The 22,218-nt window shown below is 32.1% G+C and overlaps 3 protein-coding genes across 5 annotated transcripts; 1 reads left to right on the top strand and 2 right to left on the bottom strand.

Moving 5' to 3' along the window:
• Positions 1–1,463: 1,463 nt before the first annotated feature.
• Positions 1,464–5,108, bottom strand: LOC107923181 (NAC domain-containing protein 37). 3 transcript variants are annotated; one of them, XM_016853399.2, is made up of 4 exons: positions 4,965–5,108; positions 3,034–3,283; positions 2,536–2,807; positions 1,464–2,180 (listed from the first exon to the last, which is right to left on the bottom strand). In XM_016853399.2, the coding sequence occupies exons 2-4, from the start codon at positions 3,197–3,199 to the stop codon at positions 1,596–1,598; spliced, it is 1,023 nt and encodes a 340-aa protein (XP_016708888.2). In that variant the 5' UTR covers positions 3,200–3,283; positions 4,965–5,108; the 3' UTR covers positions 1,464–1,595. The 3 variants fall into 3 exon arrangements, with proteins under 3 accessions (XP_016708888.2, XP_040936586.1, XP_040936585.1); XM_041080652.1 differs by having other exon boundaries at positions 3,034–3,213; positions 4,965–5,043; XM_041080651.1 differs by having other exon boundaries at positions 3,034–3,210; positions 4,965–5,043.
• A 5,360-nt stretch (positions 5,109–10,468) lies between these two features.
• Positions 10,469–12,322, top strand: LOC107924462 (V-type proton ATPase subunit c2). The gene is made up of 3 exons (XM_016854921.2): positions 10,469–10,701; positions 10,796–11,081; positions 11,919–12,322. The coding sequence occupies exons 1-3, from the start codon at positions 10,623–10,625 to the stop codon at positions 12,049–12,051; spliced, it is 498 nt and encodes a 165-aa protein (XP_016710410.1). The 5' UTR covers positions 10,469–10,622; the 3' UTR covers positions 12,052–12,322.
• A 5,872-nt stretch (positions 12,323–18,194) lies between these two features.
• On the bottom strand, positions 18,195–21,406 carry LOC107923978 (la-related protein 1C). Its single transcript, XM_016854204.2, has 6 exons — positions 20,580–21,406; positions 19,622–20,159; positions 19,360–19,519; positions 19,168–19,258; positions 18,778–18,849; positions 18,195–18,554 (listed from the first exon to the last, which is right to left on the bottom strand). The coding sequence occupies exons 1-6, from the start codon at positions 21,045–21,047 to the stop codon at positions 18,405–18,407; spliced, it is 1,479 nt and encodes a 492-aa protein (XP_016709693.1). The 5' UTR covers positions 21,048–21,406; the 3' UTR covers positions 18,195–18,404.
• Between the last annotated feature and the right edge of the window lie 812 nt (positions 21,407–22,218).

Raw genomic sequence — 22,218 nt, 5'->3', positions numbered from 1 at the left:
CTCTCTATATAAAAAATACCATATTTTCCTACAGGGTTGCATTACTAATACCTCCTTTGATTACATATAATTTGTGTGATTGAGTCGGGATCGGAAGTCAATACCAACTCAGATAAAAAATTTACTAAAATTACTTTACATATTTTAAATAAGTTATATTATGACGAAAGTATTTTTCTCTTTCTTTTATTAAAAAAATTTACAAATGTTGATATTTGGACATATGACACCAACATCTATAAATTTTTTTTTACCACTCCAACCAAACTTTATTTTAATATTTATATACATTTCAATGTTATTATACAAATTATTTCACCGACATTGTTTGTATATATTGATAATGTCGTTGATTAAATTGGTGTCACAAGTCAACTCTATACCAACTCAAGAAAAATGACACTAGCATGATAAACAATTAAAGCACATTTAATATTTTTAATTTGATGTATTTACCTATTTAAATTTCTATATACTCATAATTAATTTTTTTTATTTTAATTCCATACATATTGCATATGTGTTATTGTTAAGCTTTATCTTTTATTTATTTATTATATGTTATTTTTAAACGCTCACATGTACTCTAAATACGTGATTTTCACACACAAATGCATATGATAAAATTTATATTATTAATATAAAAACTTCATTTTTATATATGTATCAAAACAATTTAGAATAATATGAAGAATAATTAGTATAAATTTAAACTTACAATAAAAAATCTAGTAAAAAATAATATCTATTCAATATAAAAAAAATTTCCTCCTTTTTCTTAAAGTGAATCATGAGTTACTAAAAATATATTATATGTGCTCTTTTTGATAGAATGTCTAAACTAATTATAGCCCCTCCCTAACCTTTAAGTAAGAAGATAATGCACTTTAACACACTTAAACCCATGTCTTCATGCACTAACGGCAATATCAATGTCAATCGAATTAAAATTCAATCAACATTGTTTGTATTATTTTGAATGTGTTATTTTAAGTTTTTCAAATTTAAATTATTCTTTTATAATTATAAGTAAGTTATAATATAGTATTTTGAGTTTATATATATGTTAAAAGCAATTAATTAATTAATTAATTAGTAAACATTAGTAAAATTTCATGATTAAAAATATTTTAATAATGAAATTTTAGTAGAATTTATAATTTGATGAATTTAATATTATCATTAAATTTAGGTTAGTCTCAACTTTTAAATTAGAGTATTGTTAATGTTGATTAATATTAATACTGACTCGAACTTAAATTACATTTTAATAATTAGGTAATACGGGTTGGATGTAATCATAAATTTAAGCCATTGTAATAGTGGCGAATTTTGGATTTTTAAGTTGTGAAATTAATTCCAACAATTCAGGTTCGCAAAGCTTATAGGTATATCTATATACATGTATATATATTTATAATAGTAAATACTGATAATTTGAATGCAATTTTTCGAGCAAGAAATGGAGAGAACTTCACTCATTTCACAACTATTTTTCTTTTTACAAAAATATGTCTTCATTATGCATCAAACGATATAATAATAAGCGATAAAAGCCTCTTCATCATCATCGTAATCTCTTCATTTCTTCCCCTTCACTTAGCAAATAAGCATATTCCAATATCACAATCTGAACTCGAATTTAAGAACTCGTTCAACTTATTCCCTTCTTCTCTACTACTATTCTGCAATAACATCAATGCCATGTCTGAGTTATTACTATTACTATTATTATTATTAATGGCGTCAAAGCTTGAAACTCCTTCACCCTCAAATCTATCTTCTTGGCTCAGCTGAGAAGCAACAAACTTATCAAGTGCTCTCCAATCAGTCAATTTCTTGCTATTGTTCAGCTCTTCATCATCTTCTTCTTCATGTTTAGTCTTCTCTGATATGGAGCTCGGCCTCTTTATTAATGGCAGTGATGGGCTTTCCAGCTCAGGAAGCTCTACAAACTGATCATCCGAGTGATCCACAAAGTTGGAATAATTATCTGCTTCTTTCTTACAAAGGAGATTTTGGGGTAAAAAGTTCTGCCTGGGTATGTAATCGATTGGATCGACCACTGAACTCATGCCACTTGCTTCATCATAGAAATAGCTCGACTCCCACACTTGCATGTTCTTGGTTTGACCAGTGATTCTCTTCTTAAAAGCTCTACAAACCACCCATCCTTCCTCCTGCAAAAAAAAAAAAAAAACTTTAAAAACTAATCAAACAATAGCATATGACATATGAAAACAATAGAAGGAGATGGAATTTTGCGTAACCCATCATGTAGTCAAAGTGACATGAATAAGGGTTGAGATAAAGAGCCCATGCCAGAAAAGGAATAGGGCCGGGATCGAAAAGCATACTAACTTTTTTTTTTTGACTTTTTTTTGGTCGAATCTTTTTTTTTGACTTTGAGATGGTGGACATGACATGAAGATGAAGAAGATATATATGCTTTTTTTTTCATTTAATAACAACTATGTTAGACAAAGAATGGGATAATTTAATTAAGGATGATAATATTTATGTATGTGGGCTTGCCTTCGGAGAAGCATGATCATCGGATTCGAGTCTGTATTCATGCATGATCCAGTCAGATTTCTGGCCATGAGGAGCTCGTCCTTTGTAGAAAACAAGAGTCTTCCTCATGCCGATCAGCTTTGATTTATCATACACTGCTTTGTCTCTCCCTGTTGCTTTCCAGAAACCAGCCATGGTTGCTCTGTTAGTTCTTGTCCCTGTTGGATACTTCTTATCCTTGTGGCTGAAGAAATACCACTCGTTTTGCTCCTCACATCCTATTTGGCATCTCTCTGTTCATCACCAACATACATTAATCAGCTCTTATGCATACAGCTACACACACGTATACAACTGAACTGATCCATGTCTAGGGTTTTTAAGTTCTCATGCAAAAAATGAAACCCAGACTGTGGATCTAGATCAGCAAAATTAAAGAAACCCTAAAAGATTATCAAAACCAAAAAGGAGAAAGAAAGAAGGTGGTTGGTGGTGATTTATATGTATATAGATATATACCTTTAAGATCCCATGGTTCGATTCTATAGAGATCGATTTCTTTGATAACATCAAGATCAATCTTCTGTGATCCAACTTTCTTTCTCAGATAATACCCAACAAGCTCCTCGTCCGTCGGGTGGAACCGGAATCCAGGTGGGACACATGACTCCGTTGACTCCATCATAACTCTTGTTGCTGCTGCATCAAGTTCACCAACACTACTACTATTAGCATTACCCACTCCTCGAGTCCTCTTACTTCATCATCTCTAAATTATAACCAATAAATCTAACTTAAATAAGAGAACAGGAGAAAAAGAAAAAAGACTTAAAAGGGTAAATGAAAAAAAAGCTAAAAAAGATAATGAATTATTTTCTATTAAAAAGGTGACCAATGCTATAAATAACAATCAAGTATATAACTTGGGTTAATTCATATATACGATCCTTTTGTATTCCAAATTGCTATTTTTATATATAAAAAGAAAAAAGTATTATAGCTAGGTAGCTCATTTGGTAATAAGCAGCACTCACTCACAATGTTGCTTAGTTTCTCTTATGACAGAAACTTAAAAGTGAAAACCAATTATTTCAAATATAAAAGAAGAAGAAGAAGAAGAAGAAGAAGAAGAAGAGATGAAAGGGAAAAAGGGGAAAAACAAAGAATCATTAGAATTAAATATAAAAATAAAATGGAACATAATCCCCCCCTCTAGAAAACAGACAACTAGAGGTTTGAGGTAATGATGTTGTCTTGTGTAGTTGTGCTGGTGAATGGTGGAAATGATGCATCAAGAACGGGATTTCCATTACTAAACTATTATAACAACTGCTACTATATATATAAAAACAAATTACATTCTTCATTTAAAAAAGAATAACTATACTATAAAGATTTGAGTTTGGGACTGTAAAAAGAGTAATATAATAAAATTTAAAGTCACTTTAAAATTAAGGGGAATTTTAAATTTTAAATTTAATTATATATATTTTTACACTGATCACAATTAAGCATGCGTTTGTTTGTTTGTAAGACAAAATTTAAAAAAGAAAACAAAAAAGGAGGTTTGTTTTTTCCTTGGAAGGCAAAAAGAAAGAGAGACACCATTTCCATATGGATCAAAGGCCTGACATCTTCTGACAAGCACTATAGAAAAAGAAAACGAAAACGAAAAAGAAAATAGAAAAGCAGTGTTGATGAGGAACTTGCAGAAGCTGTGTCTGATCGCCAATGAAGCGGAGCCGGTCCACTTTGTCTGCTTGTCCAGAATATCCATAGCACCTCTGACCAGTGACTTCTTTTATGTGATAGGTTGATGATATACTATTACTACCAGAGACAAAATCAAAATGCAAACCCGAACAAAATATTTTCAGGGTTTGGCTTTCAATTCTCGAATAGCTATACTTTTCAAAACGTTCACTTAATCAATAAAAAAAACGACTTTTAAACTTAATTCAGAATTTGGCAATAAGGTCATGTTTTCACATCATAAGCGAGGTGAGAGTCAAGATCAGGTAAGATTTTTTTGTCAGCAAGTTGCAAGCTGCTAGAGAGAGACCTAGAGTGAAAAGGAGATGGAGTCCAACTCAGGGTTTTTCTAGATTAAATCATCAGTTTAAGAAAAATTGCCTGTTAGTGTTAGAATGTGCAGAAGACAAAAGAAATGAACGTTCTAACAATTTGTTTACCAAATTTCAGTCTTATATATTATATATGGAATAAGGTGGCTTTCTTTGACCAAACAAAAATTATGTGAAAAATAGAGAGATTAACCGGACTGTGACATCCAAACTTGTAATCTAGGGAAGCAGCGATGTGCTGCCTTATAGAAAGAGAAAGAGAGATTAAAAAAAAAAACAGGCTGATAAATGCAAAAGAATGTGGAAAAGAATAAATTATTGAATGGAAACAAAGATGATTTTGCATGCAAATGCAAAGAAGCTTACCCGGTTATACGAACAATGAAGTAGTAGCTGTTGAGATAAGAAGACGAGAAGGAGAAGAATGAAGAAGAAGATGTGAAAAGGGACAGAGAATTAAAGAATAGAAGGGGAAGCGAATCTAAAAGGGTAGAAGGGATAGGGGAGGACCGCTCGATTGCGCATGGTTGATGCCTGTCCCCACTGCCCTTACGTCAAAGCTTTCTATACTACCTTTCACTCTTTTTTTTTTTTTGCCTTTTTACATATCTCGACGCTTTCACGACAAGTCAATCTATATACCACTTCTCTTTTTGTTTATTTATTATTTTTAATTAAAGCATATTTTAGGTTGATTTTATGATATATAGAAATTAAATTTTTAGAGATTATATTTATCATTTTAATAATATTTAATATTCGAATTTTTTTCTTTCTATTAGAAATACTACCTTTATCACTATTTTTTTAATATGATTTTTATTTTTATTTTTTTACACAATATTTTTTATCTATAATCCTTAGTCAATCTATAAATAAAATAATAATGTGGGTTAACATACTTAAATTCATAAATTTTTACATTAACAATAATATTTTTATAATCAAATTAAGACTTATTTATTCTTGTAAATTTTTAAGAAAAATAATAACGCCTCGTATTCATTGTCGGATGAGACTAATCCTAAAGCTTAACTTAGCATAATAAATAGAATGTTAACTTTGTTTTTTTTATATATAAAGTCGCTGCACTTTTCGTTTTAAATTATATTTATTGAAAAAAATAGTATTCTTTACTTATACAGATGCCACGTTGGTATACATTTCGACAACCTCGGCCACGTGTTGCCGACAAGAATCTTTCCACTCTGTCACTCACTGATTCACTAATAAGACCATTTATAAATGTTAACTGTGAATTTGAGTTTTTTAATGAGATATATTGTATTATTTTTATTTATTATGGTAATTATATTAATAATAATTATATATTTTGATATCAGAATTTTTTAATATTTAATCAATATTTTAGAATTGATTTAATGAAAATTTATAATTATCTAATAATATTAATATTTAAGTGTCTAAAATCAACTCTAATATTAGATTTAAATTACATCTGTTGTATTGTATTTGACAAATTAAACATAAAATTAAATAAATTCATAATTAACACTAAATTTATTTTTTTAACAAAATTATAAAAATTTTAAACATAATAATATTAGCAATTGACTTTCATGAGATCAATCTTAAAACCCAAATTAAACAGTAAAAGTTAACATTATCACTTTTGGGGACAAAAATATATAACTTTTTATCGAATACATGTACCAATTTGAACAAAAAATAATACAAGTACCACACTAGAAAAGAGTGTCAAACTCAGGTTCAAAATGATATCATTTGAATCTGAGTTTTCTTCTTAAAAGTATAATGCTTCTTATCATTATACTCAACACTTTTTTTATTATTAAATGGGTTAATACATTCTTTGGGCTTGAACTTAACACTTGTCCTTGCATTGGGATTACTTTTTTTCTCCAAATTAATCCTTGAACTAGACAAATATTATTCTAACATCGGAACCTGAATTATTTTTTAGTTCAAATTAATTCTTAAGGCTTGAACTTATTTTTTTATCCAACTTTTTTCGACAAACTATTAGGAATTAACTTAAAAAATATATATATAAATCCTGATATAAAAAAATTACAAAATTTAAATATGGGTAAACTACAAAAATAGTCACTTTTGTTTGCCTCATGTTACATTTTAGTCATTTATGTTTGAAATGTTACGTTTTAGTCACTTATGTTATTATTTTGTTACGAAGTTATCACTCTTCCGTTAAGTTCTATTATCTCCCTAACGGTAATCCTACGTGACAGTCCAACTAGATATTACTGAATCTGCTAATACATACTTCATCCGGATAAAGTATGTATTATTAAAATTAAATTAAAATATTAAATAAGAAATAAAATTATAAAACAATATGTTATTTGGAAAATAATTATTATTGTAATGAGATACATGTTTTATTAGGTATAAGTATTTAAAATTTTATTTTTGTAATGTGATATATTCATAAATATATATATAATCATATTAGTGAATCTGTTAATACATACTTCATCCGGATGAAGTACGTATTAGCAGATTCAGTAATATTTAGTTGAACTGCTACGTAAGATTACCGTTAGGGAGATAACAGAACTTAACGGAAGAGTGATCACTTCGTAACAAAATAATAACATAAGTAACTAAAACGTAACATTTCAAATATAAATGACTAAAATGTAACATGAGGCAAACAAAAGTGACTATTTTTGTAGTTTACCTTTTAAATATTAACTTAGATAAAAGGAAATTCAAACCCACCTTATTAGCCACAATTGTTGACCAATATACGATGGTATATATTCCTATCGTAATCCGAATGATGGGGCTGATGCATGCCCCAACAGGCGAGATCTGTGAGATCTGTGTTGATGATCAATTTAAACTAGCAATGCCGGCATAGATAAAAATGCAAGGACGCACGGAGGATTATATGGTTTGAAATTTTGATTCTTATTTATTTTATGCAAATATCATAGAGTAATTCGGAATCAAGCATGTCGCACGTTCATGCTAAATTTGGATACCAATTATTTGGCTTGGACCAATACAACGTTACTTTTCTTTACCATATAATTTCATGCAAATCTCTGAATAATTCAAAAAAATGCCAAACTTTTGTACAAATTTTGTAAAACGAAAAAAAAGAAAAAGAAAAAGGAAAAGAAACGTTGAGTGCAAAAATTGAGTTACAGTCTTACAACGATTCAAATTCGCTTTCACAATTTAGTGTGAGAAGAAACAAAACTATAAAAAGGTAACATAATTGAACTGCATAAATTAATATCAAAAACTAGTCTATGTTGGAAAAATATTTGTGGAGTCTTGATTACTCAATTTCGAAAATTATCATGTACAATTATATGTAAGAGTTTCAAAAATTTACTATGCATTAATGCTGTGTGTGAGTTTTAGTCTGAATTAATCAACTTTTGTCTAGATTTTTCTAGTTATTAATTCATTTATGCTATAATATAGTTTGATTCTATTGGGTTGGAATCTATATTTGAATTTGTATTTTGATTGTACAATTTGTATAAACTTTCAAAAAGAAAATTCACTAAATGAGTTTCGTAGCTAGTTATTTATCTCTTTGAAAATTAAGCCAATGGTAAATACATTGATATCAACCAAAAAAAATTACTGCACAAATTAATTTAATTAATCTAAATCATCACCTTTAAAAATAGCTTTCTATAATATAGTGTTGAACTCTATGATCACATGTATACTTCAAACATATTTATATATATAAGTTATTATAAGACTCAAATCTTGTTAAAGATTATACATATATATATCCATCAATTACTAAAGCAAATGCTTGGATGCATATCTTTGTTTGAGACATGATTTCTAAACAAATGGTATAATATAATATTATGGCCAAGAACATGGATACAATGGAGACAGGAAGTGGATGCATTGTCCACGTATGACGGTGGTGGGTCGGCGGTGGGTCTACAATCATGCGGCGGACCGCATCATTGAACTCATTAAACCCTCATTGTGGACCCACAGCCACCACCTAGCTGGGGCGGTGAAGCCGAAAACCCATCTCTCTTCTTTTCATAGTTTAACACAACGATGTATAAGCAATATTAAATAATACTTGGCTAACATATGAAAATAAAATAAAATGTGAAGATAAGATTTAGCGTAACCAGCCAAAGTATATCTTTGGGGGGTCCTATAAGGATCTTAAACCCCTTTTTTTCCTGACATAGACAACCCTCCAAACTCCTTTTCTTTATTTTCTTTTTCCCTTTTGTTTTTTCTTCTCAAGGAACACTGCCTTACCTTAAGATATATAAAACAATCTCATGACCTACACTTATATCTCGACACTCTTCCACTTATACTCTTAAGGTGTGAAAAACAAGCTTCTTTCAAGCGACTACCACCATGATTGCACCTCTTTGTAGGCATTAATTTCATAACGTTCGAATTCACAAAGAAATAAAAATACAAATTCTTCTGGACAATATATTTTAAAAATTTATCAGTAAAATGTCATTCTATGAGATGATAATTGACCATCATGTGATATAGAGAGTAGTGGATGTATCCTGTGGCTAATTTATATTGAAAAGCATGTGAATGATTTGAAAACAACACCCGAACAAACACTTTCTTCTCTCAAATGGTTTGCAAAATATTGCAGTAAAACCAGGGTTTTTAATATATCAGAATCATTGTGAAAGAATAGTAGTGTTGAAGGTTTTAACTTTTTTATCCTTTTAGGTATGTGTATATGTCAGTGAAAGAACAGTAACACAGAGAGACAAAACAGGCTTTAGGAAAAACAAGGAGTTTTTCAGTTTCACAAAGGGATATATGTGTCTGATGTTGATTAGTTGGTCGCCTGTAATGGATAGGCCATTCATTAGACCACGTTTCTCAACAGGGAGAGCTCTCAAATATGTAGAGATGGGCCATTTTGATTGGCAAAGAATGGGCGACAAATTGATAATGCCATAACAAGGAAGGGAGCTGGGTCCTGGTGGTTTACAATGGGGAATTGGGCTCCTCACTGTATACATATTCGTTGCCCCATATGAGGGGTCCAATTCGCATCGATTATAACACGATGGAAATTGACTCTTTAGATCTCTCTGTTTAGCTCATGTTGCGCAGACAAACCTTTTTTGCTCTTTTTTCTTCTAGATTCTACAATTTGGGATTCATTATAATTATATTACATTTTTTTTCCTTTGTCGAAAAGGTTTGATTCTTTTTGTTGGTACCTTTTATTTTTCCATTTTAATAAGCTTTTGATAATACCCCAAACACACACACACACACTCACACATACAATATGATTACAACACATGGTTTTTACAAGATTACATATTTACACAAGTTGTGATTATTTAAATAGCTTAGTTTTTCTAATAAAAAAACATATTTACATACAGTCTTTAAACTGATTAACACGTTTCAAGTGCATTAAACTTAATGGTAAGTGATTAAAGACAATGGTTAAGATAAGGTAATAGGGGTCTTTTGGTTTAAATTAATGGAGCCATCATTGAAATAATTAAAAAGCGAAGGCAATTAATATTATGGACGTTGTGATGACCTTTCCATAAGTCCACTATCAGAGCTTTAGGCTCATTTCAAATCGTAAAAGACCAAAATGGACTATCACTGGATAGCACAATTAAATGATTACACTTTGATGGTTTGTTTTTGTCCACATTAGTTGCTATTATTATTTCACGATTGATGAGCCTCTTTGAGTCGAGTTTTTTTCTAGTGTGAAAATGCGAAATTTTAGAGTATAGTTTTTGGGCTTCTTAATTATTTTTTAAGGAGTAAACCCATGAAAAAGTTCCCTAATTGAGCCCAAATTTGGCCTAAAATATGCCCATAAAAAACTTGTTCTAAAACAGGCCCAATAAACATTTTTAATTGAGTTAATGATATGGCTATGGGCATTGGCCACTAAGAAGCTTCATAGATCGTTTTCCATCTCTGTCTCTCTTTCTTCTCTAATTATTGAGGAAATCCACCGATCAAAGTTGTTCAAATCGTGGGTGAAAGTCTTGAGAAACTAAAATGGCGTCCACATTCAGCGGCGATGAAACTGCTCCGTTCTTTGGCTTCCTTGGGGCCGCTGCTGCTCTCGTTTTCTCCTGTAAAAAACATGAGCCCTTTCCAACTCCAAAAGTTTTGCCGTTTTTGATTGGTGTTAATATCCGTATCCAATTGGTTTTCGGTTTTTTTTTCAGGTATGGGAGCGGCGTACGGAACGGCCAAGAGCGGTGTCGGAGTGGCGTCGATGGGAGTGATGAGGCCAGAGCTGGTAATGAAATCGATCGTCCCCGTTGTTATGGCTGGTGTTTTAGGTATTTATGGGTTGATTATTGCGGTTATTATAAGCACCGGGATTAACCCAAAGGCCAAATCTTACTACCTTTTCGATGGCTATGCTCATCTTTCCTCTGGTCTCGCTTGTGGCCTAGCTGGTCTCTCTGCTGGCATGGCTATTGGAATCGTCGGCGATGCTGGCGTTAGGTATTTTATCTAATCTGATTGTAATTACCTTTTTTTTTATTATGCTATTTTCCCTTTTCTTCTCTTTAAAGTTGAAATATTGTTTGCAGAATTCAAAATTTTTTTACCTGATTCTAGTAATAAAAGCAATTGAACTTAGGGCATGCTAAAATCTGCGATTTCAGAAATGTAGTCTTAGAAGTCATTTTGGTGAAGTTTTAGCTTTTAGATTTGGCTTGCAACTACTCGCACCCAAGTATTGTCAAAAGGCATTTCGAAGTACGGGCTTAAGTTTCTACATGTATATACATAAATATTATATAGTTTCCCAATCTGGGTAGAGCTGGTAAAAGTATCATAGAGGCTCTTGTACTAAGAGTCCGATTGCATTTTGGCCCCTCTACTCAAAGAATTGGACAAATATCTTAGATCAAAGAGCAAACTGATCTTTTTGTTAACAGTAGAAATAGATGAAATTTTTAATAGAAAGGACCAGATTGGAAAAAAGAATTAGTCAGATTGGAAATTTTTAACTAATCTAATGTACTGAGGCTAATTTGCCCATTTTCCAAGTAAAAGGGGCAAAATACAATCTGATTCCTAGTATCATACTTTTACCAAGTAGATGCTCATAGTTCCCAATGATACAATCTAATGTACATTAATATTTGTCTCATGATACCTGTGAGCCATTGGAATAGTTGCCAATGGATATAGCTTTCTGGTATTTTCTTGTATTGCATCCAATTTATGGCCGATAGTCATTGTTGTTTTCTCTCGGTTACTTGTATATATAAATTATGGCAAGTATGAGAATGCACGAAGTTTGATTTAGTTTGTCTGTGAATTTATTTGCAGAGCCAATGCCCAACAACCAAAGCTTTTTGTCGGAATGATTCTTATTCTCATTTTTGCGGAGGCTTTGGCTCTGTATGGACTCATCGTTGGCATCATCCTCTCTTCTCGAGCTGGCCAGTCCCGAGCAGAATAGAGTTCAAGGTTCTGAGACTTGGGTTGTTGCTAGTTGGTGTTACTCAGTTGTCTCTTCTCCAATAGCATGCACTGTGAAACATTTTTCCAGAAGTTATTTTGAATCCATTGATGAATTTCTTGAAGTGGTTTATGCTGTTTGTATGATTGAGAAGATAGGTGTAAGTTGAAATAAACGTTGTTTTGCATTTTCTTTTTTAATCTATGCCTTTAGGCTGTAATTTACATGTAAGTTGAATTTAATGTAAGATTGCTCCACTTTGTTCAGTTCATCATAAGCCTAATCAGATGGTTTTAACCTTTTTATGTATATTAGATAGACTGATAGACAATATGTGCATCCATTTGAAAATTGGATGACTAATGACACTTTCCACCTTATTTTAATTGAAGACGACTTTGGTGGATTATGTGTTAGTGCAATTTTTTCATATCTTGATTGAATTAAAATTTTCCATGTCAAACATATTTTATATGGTGTTGGTGTGGTATCTATTTTTTTCTATTTTGGTACTTGAATTCTATCTTATCTCAATTGTCTCATTTCATCTAAAAAATTATTGGTGTCTAATGAGAATGCTACGTAATAATTTAGATACCAATAATATAATAAGGAAAAAAGTTTCTGAAGTGAAAAAAGAGTATGGTTTAAGAGCTAAATCACAACTTAAATCATAAGCATATAATTAGTTTGATTTAAATAATGTGATAATGTGCATTATGAGTTTAAAAACTCACACATGTAATTACACACATGAACTTGTTATAGAATTATAATAAAAATATATCATAATTCGACCTGTTCTAATGACCTGGAATCTGACTTAGAAAAACCCCTTTATATATATTTCTAAATACTCTCTTTAGGGGTATGCTCTCCAGACACTCTACTTTATTTCTTTTTCACCTATCTGTATCCCCAACTTAGTTAAAATAATTCATGCACCAACAAACCTGAATATCAAAAAACCCGAAGCTTTAGTCTTTGTTAACAATGTCAAGGACTCATTGACAATTGGATATATTTATTTTATGAAAACAACAATCACAAAACAAGCTTTTAGTCTTAGAGTAGAAGATGGCTACCAAAAGCGGACAAAGACCCCTCCAAGTGTGAACGGAGGCAACAAGGCTCAAGGAGGCCGTTTAAAGCACAATAGTCTCAGAACAAGCTCGTGGGTGTTTTAAAAGCTCTAAAATGCTTATAGCATTATATATATGTAGAATCTTTCAAAGACATGATCATGATTATACACTTATATTAATCATAAACAGTGAACCAAAGTGTATAAGCCTATAAATAACTTGTATTAATCATAATTAGTGGACCAAAGGGCATAAGCCTCCTTAGCTAAGGAGTCACCCTTCCCTTGCAATCTCTTACTGGTTTAGAGACAATGGCAGATCCAAAAATACGACTTATAAGGGTAGGGGTGAATTCAAAAATGCAATTTCACCATTTTAATAGCCTATATCTTTATAAATTTTTAAAAGATTAAATTAATTTTTTTTCATTTTAAAGGATAGAATGTAATTTTACTATTACTAATTTAATATTTTATAGATTATAAAAAACATAAATGAAAAAAAATCATTTTAGGGGTCGAGACCCTTGTCAGCCCTCTTAGACCCACCCCTGCTTAGAGGTATTCGTCGAGTATTTTAAATATTAAATATATTTATGCAACAAAAGTCATATATATATTTAACATCGTATATAAGAAATGGATATAAAAATTTTCTACTATTCTTGTTGCATGTGCACGTTAATGCGTGAAAAGTTAAAAAAAAAAATTTCTTACGAAATTATTCTCATTTTCTATTTTATAATCTTACAACATCAATTGTAAATAATCAAAACGTGTTTTTAGTAAAATTATTGTTTTTTATGTTTTATATTTCTTTTAGACTTTCATCATTTAGTTTTTATTTATTATTTTGATTTTTAAATTTTAAATTTATATATTTTAGAATTTTACAATAAAAAAGTTTATTATTATTATTTTGGATTATGTATATATTATATATGATTTTTTAATATTTTTAATTAATATAATATATAATATTTAAAAATATATATTTTTTAATCAATATAATATATAATATCAAAATAGTGTTTTATGTTGGAGTAGGCCTACTTGAGAGATTTACAATTCATTTATAAATACGTATGTTTACCCAACTCATACATAAAATAAGTGTTCATAATCATTGTATTTTCCACTTAATAATTGATTGGGAATACTTTTTTTTTTTGCAAGTAAATAGTAGTTTAAAAGCACACGTAAGTTTTTCATACTTAATTGCTTTATTAAAACATTAAATTTGTTCGATTACACTCTATAATGCAGCTGCTGGGGAACAGTACGGGATGTGATTAGTAATTGAGTTTTTGAATATAATAAATATTTAAGAAAATGTTCGGTTTTTAATGCTAAACTGTGGGGAATTTTGGAGGGCATTAAACTTGTTCGACGTGGAGGCTACGATAAGGTAATTATCCAATTAGATAGTTTAGAAGTTGTTAAAGCGATTCAATGAAGTTTTACTATTCCTTCAAATTCTGCTCAGATAAGAAGGATACAATACATTTTATCCCAAGAAGGTCGATGAATTCTACGTTACCTTTCTAGAGAGTAAAATCAAGTCGTAGATTACTTAGCAATGTTGGCTTTAGTCAATAAAGAGGAGTTGCAAATTTTTTACTCCCCCCAACAAAGAGTTTAGATTTTTTTTATTTGGATAGGTTAAGAGAATTGATCCATTTTCAGAATACTATAGTGTAATTTAAGCTCTTCCTTTTTTCTTTTTTTTTCACCAAAACAAATTTTAAATTGTTTCATTAAAGGGTTATAAACATGTATTAATTCTTTTTATAGAACGTGGTACTGATACTAAATAATAGAAATTACCTTTTAAAATTTATTATATAAAATCTTGAAATATAAAAAAATAATATTTAATATATTTGTTACATCTTGTATTTTACGAGATATCTAGATCCCTTCACCAAAACGATCTATTAACGTAAAAGTCTACGCCGGAACTACACTTGATTCCTAAGATTTCGCGAGACATCTTCCCCACTAGCTACTTTCCCCAAGAGACCCCAAGTTGACATTCTCGCCAATATATCATATCCCCTAGGCCTAGACAATCTATAAAAGATATGTTTGGGAGACCCCTTAAGAAACCGATCAGTTCGCCCCATTCGCATCCTAAAAAAAATCATCACATCCAACAGATTTGGTCCGTCAAGTCCTATAGCACCATAAGCTGACAGACTATCATGGTGCCTAAGCTCATTCATCTCCTTCTCCCCTATAAATACCCCTTAACATCAATTAAAGAGAAAATGAGGTAAAAAACTATCTTTATCCGCTGAAAATCATGGTCACCTAGAATGGAAAGGTCGAGTGACTTTGAGCTTAAGGAGCGCGACGAAGCCAACATGGTGGAGGCCTATCACTCATCATATTTGCTACCTCAACAGTGGAATGACGGACACTCTCGTCCACTTCCCTTTGATCTCCTAGTGGATCACCCAGAAGAGGGAAACTATGGCAGCTTTCAAGAGGAAGGTAACACTCGACCAATCATGCAACAATTTCAAGAGTTGTTGGCACAAAATAGCGTAGCACACCTCAAGGTAAAAGAATGAGATATCACTCTAAGGTCGCAACGGCACCAACATAGGACAGCGCTTAAACCACCGCTTCCTATAGTGGACAAAAAACAAAGCCATGGTAGGGTGCCACAATTATTGTCACCTGAAACATCTAAAAGGGGCATCACCCGCTCCCTTCTATCACTGCGTCCCTTTAAACATCCTGAAAACAAAAATCATAGTAGAAACATAGGGATATTGAAAGCTCCACCTGTATTCGACCCTTGGAAGAGGGAATCCATAGTAGAACGGCTATATCACAATGATATAGGCCATCCCATTCCTTAGTCTAAGAGACACTATCAACGAAGACATAAAGAGAGGGTAATTGGAAAATTTTGTTGGAATAACAACGCACTACCCGTAAAAGAGGCAAGAACGGGAATTTTTCTTCTCGCCTAAAGAACTGGAGGTTTGGGGATAAGAAAGTGTTGAGATTTTAATCAAGTTTTGCTTGCTTATTAAGGTTGGTGAGTTTTACAAATCAATAATTCCTTGCTTGACACAACCATTGTTCCTAAATATTGCAAGAATGAGAATTTCATGCCAGTGAAAAAGAAACCTTTTGACTTTTGGGGTTGAAAAAGCATTTTGCATGGAAGTGACTTGATAGTTAGGGGGGCTGGATTGGCAATTGGGGGAAATCTTTTTTTAGTAAATGGTTAAATAAAACATATGTTTTAATTAAGTAGATCACATGATGGAACAATTGATTTTTTAAAATATGTAATGCTTTCTTATAGATTCCAATGGAACATATATTCTTTTAAAATATACTTGCTGATGATGTTTTAGAGGAAAAGGCCGCCCCTAAGATCTGTGAGCTCAAAGAGTTTTTGGTAAAATTTCTCAAGCTTGTTGTATTACCAAATATATATCAACTATTAGCATATTTATATTTTTGTCATCCAACACCAAAACTTTTTATTTTACCCATTAATGTTATCAAATTTTATTCTTTTAATAGACACTACGTTAAATGGTGGATGAGATGAAATTTTTTTAAATAATTTTCTACTTAATTAAAAAAGTGTGAGTAATTTCCATTCCTGCAGCATATTTGTTGTAACCTCGACAATAAAAGGAGTGCCCAAGAGGACCGGAGAACATAAATCATCTAAATTTCATCGATTATCATCTCATCAGCTTATTCAATCTTTATTTTAAGACTGTAATTTTTTGGTTGATATTTTGAAAGGCTTTCACATTCCATTTCTTTAAAAGAAAGAGAAATACTTTATTTTTTTTTAAATTCATCATCAATTAATCTTCACAACCACCATGAAAATTAAAAAATGTTTTAATTCATTTTATTTTCATCATCAATTATTTTAGTGTGACGAGAATAAAAAATACATTCTAAAAGTATAAAATTTATTTTAAGTGCAAGCGACATACTAAGCAAACTTTGAACACTAACCTTAAGTCTCTTTCCTTAAAGATATTATAATAGCATGGAGTCCTTCGGATTTGTAGTATTCATCTAGAAAGAGAGTTGATGGTAGCTATATACATTGTATGATGACCGAGACACCTTGACTTAGGTGTTCAACTCTTTGATTAATTTGTTGATCTGAGTTTACGATGCATGCATGTAGTACATACAAGTGTAACTCTTGAGAATTTTAATTAGCATTTTCCCTCGCATAGTTTTGGTATTCAAACCGAAAGTAAAGACTAAAGACGAAGGAAGGATTCTCAACCTGCCACTCGCATTCATGTAAGTATTTTATGTCTGAGTAGATGACTTCACTCATGGGCTTAAACATTGAATGTTGGTTGAGAGAGGGAAATGAAGACAGATTCTTACTTTTAGATATCTAGTCAATTGCATGCTTTTATTGAATGAATCATATTCATTCACTAATAGAATGAACCGTCGGAGAAAAATCTCATTCGAAAGCATTTTTTTTTAAAGACTTTGACATGTTAGTGTTCTCATTCAAAAATGTTAAACATCAAGCATCGGATGACATGCAACAATGATAAGGATGGTTGGTTTCAGTGATAGTAAAAGGGAAGGATGGTTGGTTTTGGTGATAGTAAAATGGATGGTTTCGATGGTAGTAAAATCTGTTGATGATGGGGATTGACATGTTAGTGCAAATGAGGATATTGGTTTGGTTATAGGAAATCGGATTGTGATAGGATTAAGGAGGTCGATGGTTTTTGATCCTTTATTTAGATTAGTTCATAGAAGAAGATCAGTCTGTTTTTTTATGTAATTTTCTGCTCCAGTTCTGGTCACTCTCTAAGTACTCTCCGGTTGTGGAGACTTTCTCCGAGTACCCATTTCTAACCAAGAAACGGAAGTTTAGAAAATCAACTAGCAGGAAAAAAAAATCAAAGTCAAACTAACAAATGCCATATCACCACCCCGTACAAGTGACTTAAGAAACCAATTTTCATGAGCGACGAAATTGAAACTTTAAAGAATTAAAATACCAAAACACAAAAACCAATAATTGAACGGTATATTAAGAAATTATATGTAATATTTAAAGTTAAAAGAGTCTATAACATGTTACTTTTTCCTCTAAATGCTAAAAAAGAGTTGTGCTTTTTTTTTTGAAAATTTAAAGTTAAGCTTTTATGATTTTATTGTATTCAATTACATCCGTAACCATTGTTTTCTCAGATCATCATCTACCTAACTGTCCATCAGCGCTAGCATCTCCTTGGATCATTCAACCAGTCTGATTATTAGCAGTTCCCTGATCCAATGAAATATTTTGAACACCGGCTACCAGCATATCTTGACCAGACTTGATAGGGAACTGAAAAGAAGGCAGCATTATCCAACGCATCCAATCCATCCGCTTCCTTACTTTGTCGCCCTGGAATGTAAATGCAAAGAAGATTTAGACACCAGAAACCACATCATTCTACTATTTTGGAGCTCAGCTATAATGGAACCATCAAGAAAGCATGAACAGTACAAGGCACTGTGTGTGTGTTTGTGTGTGTGTGTGTCTTAAAGATGGATCAGAGCAGCATATGTTTCATTACACTGATCAATCAATAAAAAAGCATAACCTAGGATTTCATTCTAGAACATACCTGCACTTCCACAACTGTTGAATTTTGCAGAGCATCTACTACAAGCTGAATATTAGCTGTCAAAAGTGAAACCTGAAAAGGAGAAGGCATAAACAAAAATGTTACCTAAGTTGCTGCATGAGGAAAATCCTAAGCACATACAACAGCTTAAGATAAGCCAGCGACAAGCACACTCATAGGGAACTAATATATGTATTTTCTAACGATAACAGCATAGAGTTGCCACTAAGGAATAGCAGATGAGTCCAGTAGGCATTGATTATTGAAGTTATGAAACTTTAAGATGTTGCCGAAGACCCAAAATGTATCGCCATGAAAAAGCTCTGACAGGAACTATCACAATCACACAAATGAAATCAACTTCAAAATCTCTGAAGTCTGAACACTCACCTTTCTAAAGCCGGCAATCAATTTAATAGGAACCCAGCCCTGGTCATCCATGTTCTGCCGCAAGTATGTATCCTTAATTAGATTTTCATTACTGCAGAGAACAGAAAATTAGATGATTGGTAACATATTATACCAACAAATGGCCATTAAATTAAATAAGTCACCCAAGTTAACACATAAACAGAGCGTTACCTGAAATAATAATCTATCTGATTCACTATCTTAGCATACAACTGATGGTCTTGAGGCTCTTGAGGAGGGGGAAACATTGGCGGCATTGGTTGAATAAAAGGGACACCTCTAAGTGACTCTGGATAAGGGGCTGGGACTAAATAAAACTGAGATGAAAATTCTGAAGAAAGGCCAAGATGTTAGCGCAAACTCAGATTACCACTCTTATTCAACCAAAAAATAAAAAAAGAAAGAAAAGAACTAAAGCAAAAGTACAGCTTACCCGGAAAGCCAAAAGGGGTGCCAAAAGGGCGAACATGTGGGGGAGCAAAAAGCGGTCCAGTATTAGCTGGCAAAGGTGGTGGTGGTGGTGGATGCCTCATAAACCTGGGAGCAACTCTTGGCATCATATGACCATCCCTACTAATAAAATTTCGACCATTCCAATCTTGATTTCCATGGTCTTGATTGCGCCTTCCTCTGTAATTCAGATGGTGAGAACCATTTCCTCGTGGATGCGGACCATTGTTACGATGTCTAAATGAATTCCGTGGATGCTGCTGATCAGGACCACCACTATAAGGCAGAAATCCAGTTCTCTGTATGTGGTCCCTAGAAGGGCTATTCAGAGGTGCTTCAACCATTGGACCTTGAGGTGGTGGCTGTGAAAGGCCATCATTGGATGCAGAGATATTACTATTTTGCTTCATTGACCTCTGGCGTGCAGGCATTGTATGGTTTGCAGTGGAATTTGAATTGAAGTTTGCATTGTTCCTGACTTGTTTCTGTGAAGAAGAGGATGATGATGCAGGTCTGCTCCCCTACAATTTTGGCAACATAGCAAAACATCAAGTCTAAGCAGCCACAAAATCCAAAATAAATAAATAAAATGGGTCATATATAACATTGCATAAGCTAATCTCTAAACACTCCCTGTATTCATGCATAACATATGTTATTCAGATTGCTTCAAATGAAATATAACTCATGTAAACCCTAAAGCAGGATTAACAATTCAATACTCACAGCATTCGCTGCTTTGGCCAATTTAGATTCTTTGCATTTAACCTCAATCTCTTGCTTATCAAACAGATAATGCAAATTGTAAATATAATTGCATTTTTAACTCAGTTCAGTTAAATCAGTTAATTTCATCTATTTAACAGTTGGTATCAAAATACTTGAAACGGTAAGAGTAAAATGGAATTAACAAAGAAGCCTAGATATTTGAAAAAACAAACCTGAGAACCGGGGACAAAAGGAGAATATGATCCATCCGACGAAGCTCTGGACGAATCTGAAGGTGATTTGGAAGGAGCCCTAGCGGACTGAGGCAAGGGGGGCCACGCCCGAGCCCCCATAACGGACTCAGACTCAGACTCAGACGTGAGGTTAGAAGGTTTGTTCCAAGCCGGTCTCTTAGCAGCATTGCCATTGGGACCAACATTCCCATGCTCCGCCCCTTCCTCTTCGCCCATCGTGGTAACAGTTGGCTCAATCATAGCCGTTGATGGTGATGATGAAGAATACGACAAAGACGATAAAGGAACCGCCGCGATCGTCTCCAATTCTCCACGAACAACTTGATTCCGTTGCGAAGAAACAGGATTCGTGACAGGATGTGATTGGTTAGGGCTACTGGGAGAGTGATTAACAGCGGTCACCGCCGCGGAGGTATTGAAATTAGCCGTGTTAATATTTGCAGCCATATCAAACCCTAATTAAACAAAATTGTATTTTTTTCCTTTCCCTTTTTTCCCCTAAGTCGTCAAGTTGAACGACCAAGAAAAACAATAGAAAACGGAGATCAAAATTGATTGAAAAAATAATAAAAATTCGTACAAGAAAAAAAAAGGGAAGAGTTAAAATTCAATGTTACGAAAATGCAAATCTTAAGTTTTTCCCAAAAATAACCAAAAAAAAGGATTTAATGATCCCATCAGCGAAGAGAGACGACGATTAAAAAAAATTAATAATAATAAAAGAAGAAGAAGAGCGATGGCAACTCTGCTTCTCTCTTTCTGTTTTTTCTCTCTTCTAATCTTTTTTTCCTTTGAAACCTTGTTTATTTTCCACAAAGCTGCTTGCTTAAATAGTGGGGTTTTGTTACTTTTTTTATTTTACGCTTTTGTTTTTGGTGAGAATTTGGGTAATTTTACCGCTGTAGAACTCTAATTAGGAATGGTTTTCCAAGTTTCGTTTATGCTATAAGATGCAGTTATCTACTCCTACTACAACTATAACTATTAGTAGTATTTTTTTCTTCAGGTAATTAAGTTCTAATCCAATACAACTATGCCATGTAAGCATATTAATTAATTTGTTGGTATTATTGTCCATTCATAATATATAATTAGTATGGTTCCGTCCCAATTAATTATTTGTTTGTATTAAATTATAAAAAAATGTTAAATTTTAAATTATGCTGTAAATTTCTATATACTTTGTACATTTAAAATTTAATCTTTTTATTTTAATTTTTTAGGAATACGATCGTCTATTTTTTGGATTTAAAAATTTAATTCCAATTGTTATCACATTAAAATTTCTTTTAATAAATTTTCTGGTATAACATTTTGAACTTTAAAAAAAATTACTTATAGTCGTATGACTAGGGATGACTAAAACTCAATTCGATTCGAAAAATTCGAAATTCAAGTTTATCGAATCAAATTATTCGAGTCAACTCGAATAAGTATTTCGAGTTTCTTGTTTGAATCGAGTTGAATTTTACAATTCAAATAACTCGAATAATTTGAATAACATATCGGTATAAATACTCCTTTCGTCCTTGTCAATTTTGAAAATGAACAAATTGGTCTTTCTCAAAAAATCATTTTTAAAATCCAAAATATTTATAAAAAAATCTAAAATTTATAT

The sequence above is a fragment of the Gossypium hirsutum genome, chromosome A11 (genome assembly GCF_007990345.1).
Source record: "Gossypium hirsutum isolate 1008001.06 chromosome A11, Gossypium_hirsutum_v2.1, whole genome shotgun sequence".
NCBI lineage: Eukaryota > Viridiplantae > Streptophyta > Magnoliopsida > Malvales > Malvaceae > Gossypium > Gossypium hirsutum.
Note: the sequence above shows the minus strand (reverse complement) of the source record. Positions and strands in the feature narration are given on the sequence as shown.

Excerpts from the sequence above, each read along its gene's own strand:
- LOC107923978 (XM_016854204.2), bottom strand. The coding sequence starts at position 21,047 with ATGGCTGCAAATATTAACACGGCTAATTTCAATACCTCCGCGGCGGTG. Across the intron at positions 20,160-20,579 it reads CTTTTGTCCCCGGTTCTCAG|GGGAGCAGACCTGCATCATC; the intron begins GTTTGTTTTTTC and ends CCAAAATTGTAG. Across the intron at positions 18,555-18,777 it reads CAACAGTTGTGGAAGTGCAG|GGCGACAAAGTAAGGAAGCG; the intron begins GTATGTTCTAGA and ends TTTACATTCCAG.
- LOC107923181 (XM_016853399.2), bottom strand. The coding sequence starts at position 3,199 with ATGATGGAGTCAACGGAGTCATGTGTCCCACCTGGATTCCGGTTCCAC. Across the intron at positions 2,808-3,033 it reads CGAACCATGGGATCTTAAAG|AGAGATGCCAAATAGGATGT; the intron begins GTATATATCTAT and ends GGTGATGAACAG. Across the intron at positions 2,181-2,535 it reads ATGATCATGCTTCTCCGAAG|GAGGAAGGATGGGTGGTTTG; the intron begins GCAAGCCCACAT and ends TTTTTTTTGCAG.
- LOC107924462 (XM_016854921.2), top strand. The coding sequence starts at position 10,623 with ATGGCGTCCACATTCAGCGGCGATGAAACTGCTCCGTTCTTTGGCTTC. Across the intron at positions 10,702-10,795 it reads TGCTGCTCTCGTTTTCTCCT|GTATGGGAGCGGCGTACGGA; the intron begins GTAAAAAACATG and ends TTTTTTTTTCAG. Across the intron at positions 11,082-11,918 it reads GTCGGCGATGCTGGCGTTAG|AGCCAATGCCCAACAACCAA; the intron begins GTATTTTATCTA and ends ATTTATTTGCAG.